Here is a 15,158-nt window from a genome sequence, read left to right as displayed (position 1 = left end):
AAATCATCTTGCCATTCAAGCCTGATGACCAAGTTTGAATCTCAAGACTGGCATGGTGGAAGGAGAGAGCTCATCCCCAACGTTGTCATCTGATCTCCACCTGTGTACCATTGCATGCTTGCTTCCACTCACCGACATTGTATGTGTGTGTGTGTGTGTGTGTGTGTGCAAATAATAAGTAAGATATAATTAATGAACAAATGTTTTTATACCATGTATTTACAAGGCTGACGGTTTCTTAAACACATGGATAGTGTGTGTTCACGGTGAGAGTAGTTTTGCACGGTCATGTTATTCTATTACGGATGGTGTGAGACTTTTGTGAAATGTGACTGACACACATTCAGGAGAAAATTGCACTTTGAAGTTCGGATATGCATCTCTTCCCAGCCTATCAATATCTGTTAGAGCACAAATCTGGGATGCCTGCTTCCATGGTAGCTCCACTGAGGGTGTCAATATCTGTATTATCTTAGGAAATGAAGAAAAGAAAGAGTAGCCATTAGTGCAGCTAACTCCCTGAGAGAAGCAAAAGAACATCCCAGTTCACATCTGAATTGCAAAGTCACAACGTCCCACAGTGTGCTATGTTTTACATCAATCATCCTGGTTTGTAATTTTGAAACCTGAAAAGGAATACACATGGGTCCTTGGATCTTTGACTGTGGATCCTAAAATAAAAGCCGGCGGTTTGTAGTATCTTACCAGTGAACCAACCAGGTTAAAAAATGTAAATCGCCTTATTTTCAAATCTGTACTGACCTTGAGCCTTTCCTGTGGCTAGACATCCATAAATGATCATTTGCATATCGAGGCCCTCCTGAAGCCAAACGTTGTCCATCACTTGAATAATCTGCAGAACAAGCATATCCTGCCGAAGATCGTCGCCGGCCTGTAAAAACAAGATTGCTAACTGAAGACTCTTTGTGGATGCCATTCAAAGCAGCCAACTGGTCTACCTCACTCCCTTCCTAGAAACATTCCTGGCTCAGCTTAGGGTAGATTTTCTTGTTTCCTTAGCACTCAAAGCACCTTGTGCTTCTGACAGCAGATAAAGGGGGGCAATCTGGCTTCTTGCTGCCTTGCCTGCCTTCAGTTTGTGGATCTGCTCCATGAGAATCTGCTTGTTTTTGAATACATTCCCTTTGACCTTCAGGTACAGGCTGTGATACATATGGCCTTCAATCTTCTTAGATTCCCTGTATCTCCTGAGAAGCCTACGCAGGATCCCCATCCTTCTCATCCAGGTCACGTTCTCAGGCTTTGGAGCGTTGTGCAGTACCCTTCCTCTTCCCTATGCCCATATGCCTGGGTCACAGGAGCTGCTGCTGTAGTTGGATGAGTGGCCTGCTTGGAATTGCTCTGGATAGATCTCTTTATTCATTTGCGACATTTTCTTAGATTCAAAGTTAATGTAGAGGCAGGATGAGTGTTTACCCAGAGTTCCAACTCAACCAAGGGAGGGCTGAAAGTGAGGATGACCAGCTCTGTCAGAGCTTACACACAGAGATGCAGTTAGAATCCTGGTGGCTTCTTTACTAGGCCATACATTAGCATATGTGTAATGTAGTGCCTGTGAATCACTGACCTTCACTGTGGAGTCTGCAAGGTGATTTTTTTCAGGGAAAATGATAAGCCAATAATAATCTGACAATAAGAAACAATACAGGTGTGGTTTTTATCTGAGGCAAAGGAAATGGTATGGCTCCAACGGGGGGAAAGACTCTGTGCTCTCCATTAGTAAGAATTTGATTTTTTAAATGTCCTTGAATTTATATAGACAATCACTCCTGAGAAGGTATCCTCCTCCTCCTCCTCCTCCTCCTACTCCTCCTCCTCCTTCTCCTTTCTTCTTTTTGTTCATGGAAAAAGAGCATTTTGCTATCAAATGGCTCAAAGTTCTGAGGGTCAAATGCCAAGTGTGAACACAATCATCCACATGCCAGCAGGAGTTCACCCCAGACCCTCACTGAATGGTTTGCTGTATGAACTGGATGACTGATAAAAGCTGTGTCTTCCCCTGGCATCCCCGTCCCCCACAAGCTTCCTGTCTGCCCCATCTACAACCCCATTACTCCTGTTACTGCCCTTCACCCTTTTCCCATGGGGTTATCTGAAGACCAAAATGATCCTTATTAATTTTTTATTTGTAGAGGAAAGAAAAGTAAAACCAATTTATGGAAATGGCCAAGTGACCATTCATGCCAGTAATTTTAGTTCTCTGGAGGTAGAGGTTTGAGGACAAGGAGTTCAAAGACAGCCTACATAAAACCTTCTCTTGAAAAGAAAAACGAACAATCAAACAAACAAATGACAAGAGGAAAATAAATAACAACAACAAGAACAAGAATAAATATGGCTTGTAAGATGTGTCACTGAGTAGAGGCCAAGCTTGACGAGTTCAATTCCTATGACCGACGTGGTGGAAGAAGAGAGCTGACTCCTAAAAGATCTCGTGTGTGTGTGTGTGTGTGTGTGTGTGTGTGTGTGTGTGTGTGTGTGTACTAATTTAAAATTTTTAAATATTTAAAAATATACCTGTTCCTCTAGACAAATTGCTATCTTTGAGTACTTTATACTGTTCAGATTCCAGGTAATGTGCACTTTTATTACTATTATTATTTTTAAATCTAGGCTAAAATAAAATGCTGCTTCTGGAAGCTTATCACACATTTCACTTTCTCTGCCATTCAAAAGGGAAAGGCGACCCCATGCCTTCATTTATTCAAACTTAGTTTAAGATTTGAACTGAAGGAAACCTGGCATTCAGCCAGTAACGTTTGATTTATTGCCAATCAGCTTGGCATACACCAGAGTTCTGTAAAGACAGAGAGACTCTGAAATAATTGGGAAACCTCTGAGTTTTTGCCAGGAGGAAATAACTGCAATCATTTCTTTTTGTGAGCAATAAATCAATAGTTCTGCTTCTGGAATCAATTTTTGGATTCGGGAGAGTTACTGTACCTTAAAAATAACACTGATATTTTTGCCCATTGGATTAGCATTGATGAAAGTGATCTTCAATGGCAAGGCATTAGATGTGAAATATGAACATGCCTATAGGAGAAGAAGAGAAAAAAAATGAGCAAAGTAAGCTAAAGACTACACCTTTCTGAAAAGGTGCAGAATTCGCTAGCCTTATTAACAAACAAACAAACAAACAAAAGTATAATTGTTATACTTCAACAAAGAGTTGCACTTGTCAAAAGTGAGCAAACACCACTCTCCCAATCTCAAGCACACCCTTTTTGTAACATCTTGCTTTTTTGCAGTTTCAGGTACCCTCAGTTCAGTCATAATCTAAACTAGCAAATGGAAAGTTCCAGAATGAATTCTCAAGCTTTCAGTTGCACATCCTTCTGAGCCCCAGGATAAAGTAAGCCATGCACCATCTCATTACCTTAGCAGGATGTACACAACCTTTGTGTGGTATGTTCACGTGAAACAGACTATACACGGGAAAGAACACAGTATTAGAGATTTGAATCCATGTATTCTTCAGGGGATTGTAGAGCACATCCTCCTCACATAAGGATAGGGTGGGGTGAGTAAACACTGTACTTTAAATTTGAGAAGTCAGCTGTATGGTAGGTTGAAAACAAATTCTTCACCACATTACAAACTATTAAATGACAAATTCCAGAACTAATTCTCAAGCTTTAAGTCACAGAGGCTTCAGAGAAGCATGAGGCCATGGACTGCCTCTTCATCCTTTGTGTGAACATCCTTTGTGTAGTGTAAGTATGGTGTTTCGAACGACAATTCTCCTGCACAAACTCATGTGTTTGCACACTTGATCCACAGTTGCTGGGGCTGTTTGGGGTGGTTATAGAATCATCAGGGAGCAGAGCCTTGCGGGAGGAACAACTGTGGGCCTCACTTCTGGCTTTCTCTCTCTGCTTCCTGTTTGTGGATACAAATGTTATAAGAGAGCTTTCTGCTTGAGCTATCTCTTACCATGATTTTCCTGCCATGATGAACGCTATCCTTTGGAACTGTAAGCCAGAATGAACCCTCTCTCCCTTGGAACAGAAAGGTATACAATATGTCAAGCAATAGCGATAAATGTATTTATGCTTAAAGCAAATTAAGAGGTCGCTTAAAATAAACTAGGATGTGTTTATCACAGTTGGTTAATAGAAAAGAGTTTAACTTGCTATTTAAAAAATACTTTCTTTCAGGGCTTTTATTGTTCTTGTTGCTTGTTTTGTCTTGTTGTTGGTTTTTTGTTTGTTTGTCTTGTTTTGCCCTGGAGCACATTTTACAAAACATGCATTCACAGTTAAGAGAGGCCAGAATTCTAGTCTGTATTTTATTATCGGTAAGATTTTAAAACTATTCCGTCACATGCCTCTACTACACTGAAAAGCAGAGAATAAAGAAACTGTATCTCAAGCATTTTGGTAGAAGAAGTTATGAGCTAAGACTATGGGATGAGGTCTATAGCATTAACACTTTTCTTAGCAAATATTTTCTTTGTAGATAATAGCTTAGCACAGTTTCCCTCTTATGTCTCTTTCATCTCATTTCCCATTTATGTTTTAAGTTTACCAAGGTTGACCACTTCTACTCATCTTTCCCTTGTGCTCGTTTTTGCCAATTTATTTGAGAATTGAAGCTTCCTGTGCTTAGAGTAGTAAAGAGTTAAATCAATACGAAAAGAAAGAAAGGGATTTGATCTGTACGATCTATTGAGTTAGTGAAATACGACATCAATATGTATTGAAGGATCAGTTTGAAGACGCAGTTCTGACATCTGACATTGGGATGAGCTAAGAAGATAGGAATCTATTTCTTAACTTAGTTGTCAACATAAATCTAATCTAATCACTAACCAAACACAAACCCTTGCGTGCTGAATAAATTTGAGTTTTACAGTTTTAAAGGTGGGGCTGCATGAAACCCATGAGTTTCTGCTGTGAGAACTGTGTGGACCTTTAATGAATGCTATGAACTTCTCACGCTATAGAATTAATTAGGGAATCTTACAATCTTATCGTGCTCTAGAATTATGAATGCCTACATTAGACAGAAATGAGTCTAGATAAGTGGTTTTCAAATTTTCAATTCCAATTTGTAGGGCTTGTTTTGAAGGATGCCCTGTAAAATGAACAGGGAAAATCAAAAGGTGACTGAGAAATGCATTAAAAGTCATGTCAAAATATCCTATTATCAACAACTACTATGTGCAAACCATCATCTGGATGCTAACAGAAAGCACTGTACCTAGTTAACATGTCAATGAAAACTGGCATTAAAGTATATACCTATGGAAATACTTTATGGAAAGTATAAATGGAAAATTCACAAAGGAATTTATCACAGTCGAATGAAGGAGCATTTGAAGAGTAAAGTCATTTGGAGGTGAACTAGATCTTGAAGATTATGAGAGACAAGTGTATCCAAAAATAGAGGATGGGTTTCCTGGGTGGGGAAAGGCAAAGACAACTTAAAAATCAAAGTCTAAAATGTAGATTATAAAAGTCAGATGTAGGGGGCAAGGGAAGACTGAATCAAAGTCTTGTAGATGATTTTATGTTTGGTAAACTGGAAAAAGTAGAAAGAACGAGGGAAGATAGAAGGGGAAGAAAGAAAAAAATGGTATGACCTCTGACCTTGACAAGCAGAGACTTGACTCAGATATAAAATTAGAAGGAAAAAAAAAAGGAAGCTGTAAGTAAATAAAACGTCTGGTATTTGCTTTTCTATCCAAAGAGATGGAGGCACTAAGTGACTCTCAGCTCCTACCTGGTCATACCTCAGCAAATCAAAGAGAAATAAGGAATCGTTCAACTAACAGTTCCCCGAGGGACTGTGGTTGAGTTTTGTTTTGTTTTGTTTTATTTTGCAAGGAGAGCACAGCCCTTACAAATCTAAGACCCTTGCCTTTTGCCTTTGAGAGCAATGATGTATAAAACAAATTGTGAAAGGCCTGAGCCTTTCTCCCATTGATAGAGCACAGACTGGAACTTTCCCACATTTGTTGAAGTCGTTGGGCTTAGTGGTCTACACACACCAAATAGCTTCCTTGCATTGCTTGTGAGGCTTCTCATGAGAATAAGTTCTCTATGAACAATGAAAATGGCACTGTAACCGAAGATCTACATTTATAAATCCCCTCACCCGTGTGCAGTTTTTGTTGTGTAATGGGATGTGAACTTTGACTGCAAATGTTTACATGACTAGACATTTAGATGGTGGTTTTGTTTATGTGACATCTGTAAAACACACACACACGCACGCACACACACACACACATACACAGGGGGGTGGGGGAGAGAGAGGAGGAGAGAGGGAGGGAGAGGGAGAGGCAGAGGGAGAGAGAGAGCGCCTTATTGCATTGTATTCAAACAGGAGCTATGATTTCTTTGCAGTCAGCAATTATGAGTTCTGAAAGACAGATTTGTCCAAATTGCCGACATGTGTGGATTTGTCTCCCATCATGGAGGTTCTGGTGATAAGTAAGACTCTTCCTCTAATTGAAGGCCCTACCGCACTCCTAGCTTGCACATGGCTTCTTCTAGAATGTTCTGTAAGCATCTCTGTTAGAATGGAGAGTTTCCACACATTCCTTTCAGTTGTATCATTTCTCTCCCCACTGCACAGTAGGATTAGAGAGCAGGTTAGGATTTGTCACATGACAGTGCCATATTATGTCAGTGGCGTCCACTGTTGTACCACAGATGCGAAGCTCTATTCCAGACAGAGAGGGTCACAGCAAATAGGGCCATGGGGTGGCTTTACTTGGGGTAGCTCTTGAGCCTCGGGGTAGGACTTCCGGTATAGAGAAGGACTATGCCCTTAGCAGCTGGGTGATAGAACTTCCCATACTGTTGACTGTTGGCACAGACAGCTAATCCTGGCTGTGTAAGAACCAGTCCTCAGCACAAACAGCACTTACAGCAACCTTCTACCCCAGGCATGTCTAAACCAAAATCTACCTATAATTTCCAAATCATGTCATTCTAATCCTTAAACACGTGCACACACACACACACACAAAAGCACACACGCATGCACACATACACACACATATTCACTCAAAAGAAGAAGCAGAACCTAAGAACTATAGTACTTTCTGTTTTTCTTTCTACCTTAAACACCTCTAACCTGCATATCTTCTCTATACATTAGTCAATAAACACATTCAACACTTGAAAACTCCCACAATTTTTAAAGCCTTAGTAATGTTTCAAATTTTAGCCCACATTGATACATGGCAATTTACAGGACTTAGTGTCTTACTATTTTCTTCCAAATATGTTTGTGAAGTGTGTCAGAAAATTTTGTAAGTGGGGTCTTGACAGTAGCAGAGTCATAGAGATCACGGTGCCCATGCCATCAGCAATCCTTTTCCATTTACACCGTCACTAGGCTGATTTTCTCTGACCATTGGGTTTGCTGTCTTATGACTTGACTTCAGTATCATTTACTGCTAATGCATGACAGCTTAACCTCTTCACTTTCAAATCTCACTCGTCCATCATTTCCCCTATTAATGTCTTCCTACGCTAGCATTTCTGAGAAGGTGGATAATAAAGTTTGGTTGGAACAAAGGAGAAAGAGAGAGTCTAAGTCAGAGAGAGGTGGTTGAGGAAGTACCCGTGACAGAGAATCAGGAGCAGAAAGTGAAGGAAGTCTCTAGTCTGGAAATACTAGGAAAGGCTTTACAGCCAGGGTTAAAAATCACAAAACATATACTATAACACACTGATACACGGGCACTGATGCATATTAAATTGAATCAAAGTGGAGACGGGTAGCTAAATGCATTAATGTAATGACTTGTTCTACACGCAGTATAAATAAGCATGGAATTGTAGCCAGCTCTGCCAGCTGCTCCTTCCCTTATTCACTCAGAGGGATACAGAAAAGTTTCGTGCATGGAGTTCCCAATGCCAGCACCCAAAGTAGTTAAACGAGTCCCGTCAGCATGAGAAATACCTTCGCTCTCTTTTATATTTCAACAAAGTATGTTTATTTCTTTTTTTTTTCTTTTTTTTTTATTAACTTGAGTATTTCTTATATACATTTCGAGTGTTATTCCCTTTCCCGGTTTCTGGGCAAACATCCCCCTCCCCCCTCCCCTTCCTTATGGGTGTTCCCCTCCCAACCCTCCCCCCATTGCCGCCCTCCCCCCACCAGTCTAGTTCACTGGGGGTTCAGTCTTAGCAGGACCCAGGGCTTCCCCTTCCACTGGTGCTCTTACTAGGATATTCATTGCTACCTATGAGGTCAGAGTCCAGGGTCAGTCCATGTATAGTCTTTAGGTAGTGGCTTAGTCCCTGTAACCTCTGGTTGCTTGCCATTGTTGTACATATGGGGTCTCGAGCCCCTTCAAGATCTTCCAGTTCTTTCTCTGATTCCTTCAACGGGGGTCCTATTCTCAGTTCAGTGGTTTGCTGCTGGCATTTGCCTCTGTATTTGCTGTATTCTGGCTGTGTCTCTCAGGAGCGATCTACATCCGGCTCCTGTCGGTCTGCACTTCTTTGCTTCATCCATCTTGTCTAATTGGGTGGCTGTATATGTATGGGCCACATGTGGGGCAGGCTCTGAATGGGTGTTCCTTCAGTCTCTGTTTTAATCTTTGCCTCTCTCTTCCCTGCCAAGGGTATTCTTGTTCCCCTTTTAAAGAAGGAATGAAGCATTCACATTTTGATAATCCGTCTTGAGTTTCATTTGTTCTAGGTATCTAGGGTAATTCAAGCATTTGGGCTAATAGCCACTTATCAATGAGTGCATACCATATATGTCTTTCTGTGATTGGGTTAGCTCACTCAAGATGATATTTCCCAGTTCCAACCATTTGCCTACGAATTTCATAAACTCGTTGTTTTTGATAGCTGAGTAATATTCCATTGTGTAGATGTACCACATTTTCTGTATCCATTCCTCTGTTGAAGGGCATCTGGGTTCTTTCCATTTTCTGGCTATTATAAATAAGGCTGCGATGAACATAGTGGAGCACGTGTCTCTTTTATATGTTGAGGCATCTTTTGGGTATATGCCCAAGAGAGGTATAGCTGGATCCTCAGGCAGTTCAATGTCCAATTTTCTGAGGAACCTCCAGACTGATTTCCAGAATGGTTTTACCAGTCTGCAATCCCACCAACAATGGAGGAGTGTTCCTCTTTCTCCACATCCTCGCCAGCATCTGCTGTCACCTGAGTTTTTGATCTTAGCCAATCGCACTGGTGTGAGGTGAAATCTCAGGGTTGTTTTGATTTGCATTTCCCTTATGACTAAAGATGCTGAACATTTCTTTAGGTGTTTCTCCGCCATTCGGCATTCCTTAGCTGTGAATTCTTTGTTTAGCTCTGAACCCCATTTTTTAATAGGGTTATTTGTTTCCCTGCGGCATAACTTCTTGAGTTCTTTGTATATTTTGGAAATAAGGCCTCTATCTGTTGTAGGATTGGTAAAGATCTTTTCCCAATCTGTTGGTTGCCGTTTTGTCCTAACCACAGTGTCCTTTGCCTTACAGAAGCTTTGCAGTTTTATGAGATCCCATTTGTCGATTCTTGATCTTAGAGCATAAGCCATTGGTGTTTTGTTCAGGAAATTTTTTCCAGTGCCCATGTGTTCCAGATGCTTCCCTAGTTTTTCTTCTATTAGTTTGAGTGTGTCTGGTTTGATGTGGAGGTCCTTGATCCACTTGGACTTAAGCTTTGTACAGGGTGATAAGGATGGATCGATCTGCATTCTTCTACATGTTGCCCTCCAGTTGAACCAGCACCATTTGCTGAAAATGCTATCTTTTTTCCATTGGATGGTTTTGGCTCCTTTGTCAAAAATCAAGTGACCATAGGTGTGTGGGTTCATTTCTGGGTCTTCAATTCTATTCCATTGGTCTATCTGTCTGTCTCTGTACCAATACCATGCAGTTTTTATCACTATTGCTCTGTAATACTGCTTGAGTTCAGGGATAGTGATTCCCCCTGAAGTCCTTTTATTGTTGAGGATAGCTTTAGCTATCCTGGGTTTTTTGTTATTCCAGATGAATTTGCAAATTGTTCTGTCTAACTCTTTGAAGAATTGGATTGGTATTTTGATGGGGATTGCATTGAATCTGTAGATTGCTTTTGGTAAAATGGCCATTTTTACCATATTAATCCTGCCAATCCATGAGCATGGGAGATCTTTCCATCTTCTGAGGTCTTCTTCAATTTCTTTCCTCAGTGTCTTGAAGTTCTTATTGTACAGATCTTTTACTTGCTTGGTTAAAGTCACACCGAGGTACTTTATATTATTTGGGTCTATTATGAAGGGTGTCGTTTCCCTAATTTCTTTCTCGGCTTGTTTCTCTTTTGTATAGAGGAAGGCAACTGATTTATTTGAGTTAATTTTATACCCAGCCACTTTGCTGAAGTTGTTTATCAGCTTTAGTAGTTCTCTGGTGGAACTTTTGGGATCACTTAAATATACTATCATGTCATCTGCAAATAGTGATATTTTGACCTCTTCTTTTCCGATCTGTATCCCTTTGATCTCCTTTTGTTGTCTGATTGCTCTGGCTAGAACTTCAAGAACTATATTGAATAAGTAGGGAGAGAGTGGGCAGCCTTGTCTAGTCCCTGATTTTAGTGGGATTGCTTCAAGTTTCTCTCCATTTAGTTTAATGTTAGCAACTGGTTTGCTGTATATGGCTTTTACTATGTTTAGGTATGGGCCTTGAATTCCTATTCTTTCCAGGACTTTTATCATGAAGGGGTGTTGAATTTTGTCAAATGCTTTCTCAGCATCTAATGAAATGATCATGTGGTTCTGTTCTTTCAGTTTGTTTATATAATGGATCACGTTGATGGTTTTCCGTATATTAAACCATCCCTGCATGCCTGGGATGAAGCCTACTTGATCATGGTGGATGATTGTTTTGATGTGCTCTTGAATTCGGTTTGCCAGAATTTTATTGAGTATTTTTGCGTCGATATTCATAAGGGAAATTGGTCTGAAGTTCTCTTTCTTTGTTGTGTCTTTGTGTGGTTTAGGTATAAGAGTAATTGTGGCTTCGTAGAAGGAATTCGGTAGTGCTCCATCTGTTTCAATTTTGTGGAATAGTTTGGATAATATTGGTATAAGGTCTTCTATGAAGGTTTGATAGAATTCTGCACTAAACCCGTCTGGACCTGGGCTCTTTTTGGTTGGGAGACCTTTAATGACTGCTTCTATTTCCTTAGGAGTTATGGGGTTGTTTAACTGGTTTATCTGTTCCTGATTTAACTTCGATACCTGGTATCTGTCTAGGAAATTGTCCATTTCCTGAAGATTTTCAAATTTTGTTGAATATAGGTTTTTATAGTAAGATCTGATGATTTTTTGAATTTCCTCCGAATCTGTAGTTATGTCTCCCTTTTCATTTCTGATTTTGTTAATTTGGACACACTCTCTGTGTCCTCTCGTTAGTCTGGCTAAGGGTTTATCTATCTTGTTGATTTTCTCAAAGAACCAACTTTTGGTTCTGTTGATTCTTTCTATGGTCCTTTTTGTTTCTACTTGGTTGATTTCAGCTCTGAGTTTGATTATTTCCTGCCTTCTACTCCTCCTGGGTGTATTTGCTTCTTTTTGTTCTAGAGCTTTTAGGTGTGCTGTCAAGCTGCTGACATATGCTCTTTCCTGTTTCTTTCTGCAGGCACTCAGCGCTATGAGTTTTCCTCTTAGCACAGCTTTCATTGTATCCCATAAGTTTGAGTATGTTGTATCTTCATTTTCATTAAATTCTAAAAAGTTTTTAATTTCTTTCTTTATTTCTTCCTTGACCAGGTTATCATTGAGTAGAGCATTGTTCAATTTCCACGTATATGTGGGCATTCTTCCCTTATTGTTATTGAAGACCAGTTTTAGGCCGTGGTGGTCCGATAGCACGCATGGGATTATTTCTATCTTTCTGTACCTGTTGAGGCCCGTTTTTTGACCAATTATATGGTCAATTTTGGAGAAAGTACCATGAGGAGCTGAGAAGAAGGTATATCCTTTTGCTTTAGGATAGAATGTTCTATAAATATCCGTTAAGTCCATTTGGCTCATGACTTCTCTTAGTCTGTCTACATCACTGTTTAATTTCTGTTTCCATGATCTGTCCATTGATGAGAGTGGGGTGTTGAAATCTCCCACTATTATTGTGTGAGGTGCAATGTGTGTTTTGAGCTTTAGTAAGGTTTCTTTTACATATGTAGGTGCCCTTTTATTTGGGGCATAGATATTTAGGATTGAGAGTTCATCTTGGTTGATTTTTCCTTTGATGAATATGAAGTGTCCTTCCTTATCTTTTTTGATGACTTTTAGTTGGAAATTGATTTTATTTGATATTAGAATGGCTACTCCAGCTTGCTTCTTCTGACCATTTGCTTGGAAAGTTGTTTTCCAGCCTTTCACTCTGAGGTAGTGTCTGTCTTTGTCTCTGAGGTGTGTTTCCTGTAGGCAGCAGAATGCAGGGTCCTCGTTGCGTATCCAGTTTGTTAATCTATGTCTTTTTATTGGGGAGTTGAGGCCATTGATATTGAGAGATATTAAGGAATAGTGATTATTGCTTCCCGTTATATTCATATTTGGATGTGAGGTTATGTTTGTGTGCTTTCATTCTCTTTGTTTTGTTGCCAAGACGATTAGTTTCTTGCTTCTTCTAGGGTATAGCTTGCCTCCTTATGTTGGGCTTTACCATTTATTATCCTTTGTAGTGCTGGATTTGTAGAAAGATATTGTGTAAATTTGGTTTTGTCATGGAATATCTTGGTTTCTCCATCAATGTTAATTGAGAGTTTTGCTGGATACAGTAATCTGGGCTGGCATTTGTGTTCTCTTAGGGTCTGTATAACATCAGTCCAGGATCTTCTGGCCTTCATAGTTTCTGGCGAGAAGTCTGGTGTGATTCTGATAGGTCTCCCTTTATATGTTACTTGACCTTTTTCCCTTACTGCTTTTAATATTCTTTCTTTATTTTGTGCGTTTGGTGTTTTGACAATTATGTGACGGGAGGTGTTTCTTTTCTGGTCCAATCTATTTGGAGTTCTGTAGGCTTCTTCTATGTCTATGGGTATCTCTTTTTTTAGGTTAGGGAAGTTTTCTTCTATGATTTTGTTGAAGATATTTACTGGTCCTTTGAGCTGGGAGTCTTCACTCTCTTCTATACCTATTATCCTTAGGTTTGATCTTCTCATTGAGTCCTGGATTTCCTGTATGTTTTGGACCAGTAGCTTTTTCCGCTTTACATTATCTTTGACAGTTGAGTCAATGATTTCTATGGAATCTTCTGCTCCTGAGATTCTCTCTTCCATCTCTTGTATTCTGTTGGTGAAGCTTGTATCTACAGCTCCTTGTCTCTTCTTTTGGTTTTCTATATCCAGGGTTGTTTCCATGTGTTCTTTCTTGATTGCTTCTATTTCCATTTTTAATTCCTTCAACTGTTTGATTGTGTTTTCCTGGAATTCTTTCAGGGATTTTTGCGATTCCTCTCTGTAGGCTTTTACTTGTTTATTAATGTTTTCCTGTGCTTCCCTAAGTGTGTTCAGGTCTTTCTTGAAGTCCTCCAGCATCATGATCAAATATGATTTTGAAACTAGATCTTGCTTTTCTGGTGTGTTTGGATATTCCATGTTTGTTTTGGTGGGAGAATTGGGCTCCGATGATGGCATGTAGTCTTGGTTTCTGTTGCTTGGGTTCCTGCGCTTGCCTCTTGCCATCAGATTATCTCTAGTGTTACTTTGTTTTGCTATTTCTGACAGTGGCTAGACTGTCCTATAAGCCTGTGTGTCAGGAGTGCTGTAGACCTGTTTTCCTCTCTTTCAGTCAGTTATGGGGACAGAGTGTTCTGCTTTCGGGCGTGTAGTTTTTCCTCTCTACAGGTCTTCAGCTGTTCCTGTGGGCCTGTGTCTTGAGTTCACCAGGCAGCTTTCTTGCAGCAGAAAATTTGGTCTTACCTGTGGTCCCGAGGCTCAGGTTTGCTCGTGGGGTGCTGTCCAGGGGCTCTCTGCAGCGGCAGCAACCAGGAAGACCTGTGCCGCCCCTTCCGGGAGCTTCAGTGCACCAGGGTTCCAGATGGTCTTTGGCTTTTTCCTCTGGCGTCCGAGATGTGTGTGCAGGGAGCAGTCTCTTCTGGTTTCCCAGGCCTGTCTGCCTCTCTGAAGGTTTAGCTCTCCCTCCCACGGGATTTGGGTGCAGAGAACTGTTTATCCGGTCTGTTTCCTTCAGGGTCCGGCGGTGTCTCTGGCAGGGGTCCTGCCGCTCCTGGGCCCTCCCCCACGGGAGCCCAGAGGCCTTATACAGTTTCCTCTTGGGCCAGGGATGTGGGCAGGGGTGAGCAGTGTTGGTGGTCTCTTCCGCTCTGCAGCCTCAGGAGTGCCCACCTGACCAGGCGGTTGGGTCTCTCTCTCACCGGGTCTGGGAGCAGAGAGCTGCTGCGGGCCGGGATCCGCGGGTGTGGGACTTCCGGTAAACCCAGAACGTGCCCGGTTCTAGAGAAATTCTGCTTCCGTGTGTCCCAAGCTCACCAGGCAGCTTTCTTGCAGCAGAAAATTTGGTCTTACCTGTGGTCCCGAGGCTCAAGTTCGCTCGTGGGGTGCTGCCCAGGGGCTCTCTGCAGCGGCAGCAACCAGGAAGACCTGTGCCGCCCCTTCCCAGTATGTTTATTTCTAAACCAACAAATCACACTGCAGGATGAGTGTTCTCTCAACTCTTCCGTGTGAACGGGATTAAATTATTTTCCTTAAAGCAGTTGCAATATTTATGTTTGAATTATTATGCAAAACTATTTGATGAACTAAAGAATAGAAAAGGAAACAGCCTATTAATCTATTAAGTAAATTGGCTTACATCCCGATCAATTCCTTTTACGCACAGGGCCGGGTTCAGAGGAAGATGGCAAGTCTTTATATCTTTAAAGAATTCTTCTAGACTGCCAATCTCCTTCTTTAGCACATCCTGAAAGAAAAAAATCAGAAAAACAGTGTTTAAGAAACCGTAAAGAACTCAACTCTTTTTGAGTTACCACTTCCTTGTATTGATTAAATGTGGTTGGCACCAGGATCAGGTGGGTGGTGTATGATACACGAGGGCGGAGCAGTCAATCGACAACAATGAGTGGAGGTGAAAACACTCAGCCAAAGAGGTCATGTCCTTTCTCAATGACCTCAGGTTCAACCAGAAGCGAAGAGCAAATAAAGCAT

At 40.9% G+C, this 15,158-nt stretch overlaps 1 protein-coding gene across 2 annotated transcripts in view; it reads right to left on the bottom strand.

Annotated features, from left to right (window-relative positions):
• Pik3c2g (phosphatidylinositol-4-phosphate 3-kinase, catalytic subunit type 2 gamma) overlaps positions 1-15,158 on the bottom strand; it is a 367,852-nt gene that overhangs the window by 118,008 nt on the left and 234,686 nt on the right. For both annotated transcript variants that reach the window (NM_053923.1, XM_039106948.2), the window contains 3 exon segments: positions 763-892; positions 2,965-3,057; positions 14,806-14,913. In NM_053923.1, coding sequence (NP_446375.1) covers positions 763-892; positions 2,965-3,057; positions 14,806-14,913 — 331 coding nt within the window.

Source organism: Rattus norvegicus, chromosome 4 (assembly GCF_036323735.1).
Source record: "Rattus norvegicus strain BN/NHsdMcwi chromosome 4, GRCr8, whole genome shotgun sequence".
NCBI lineage: Eukaryota > Metazoa > Chordata > Mammalia > Rodentia > Muridae > Rattus > Rattus norvegicus.
Note: the sequence above shows the minus strand (reverse complement) of the source record. Positions and strands in the feature narration are given on the sequence as shown.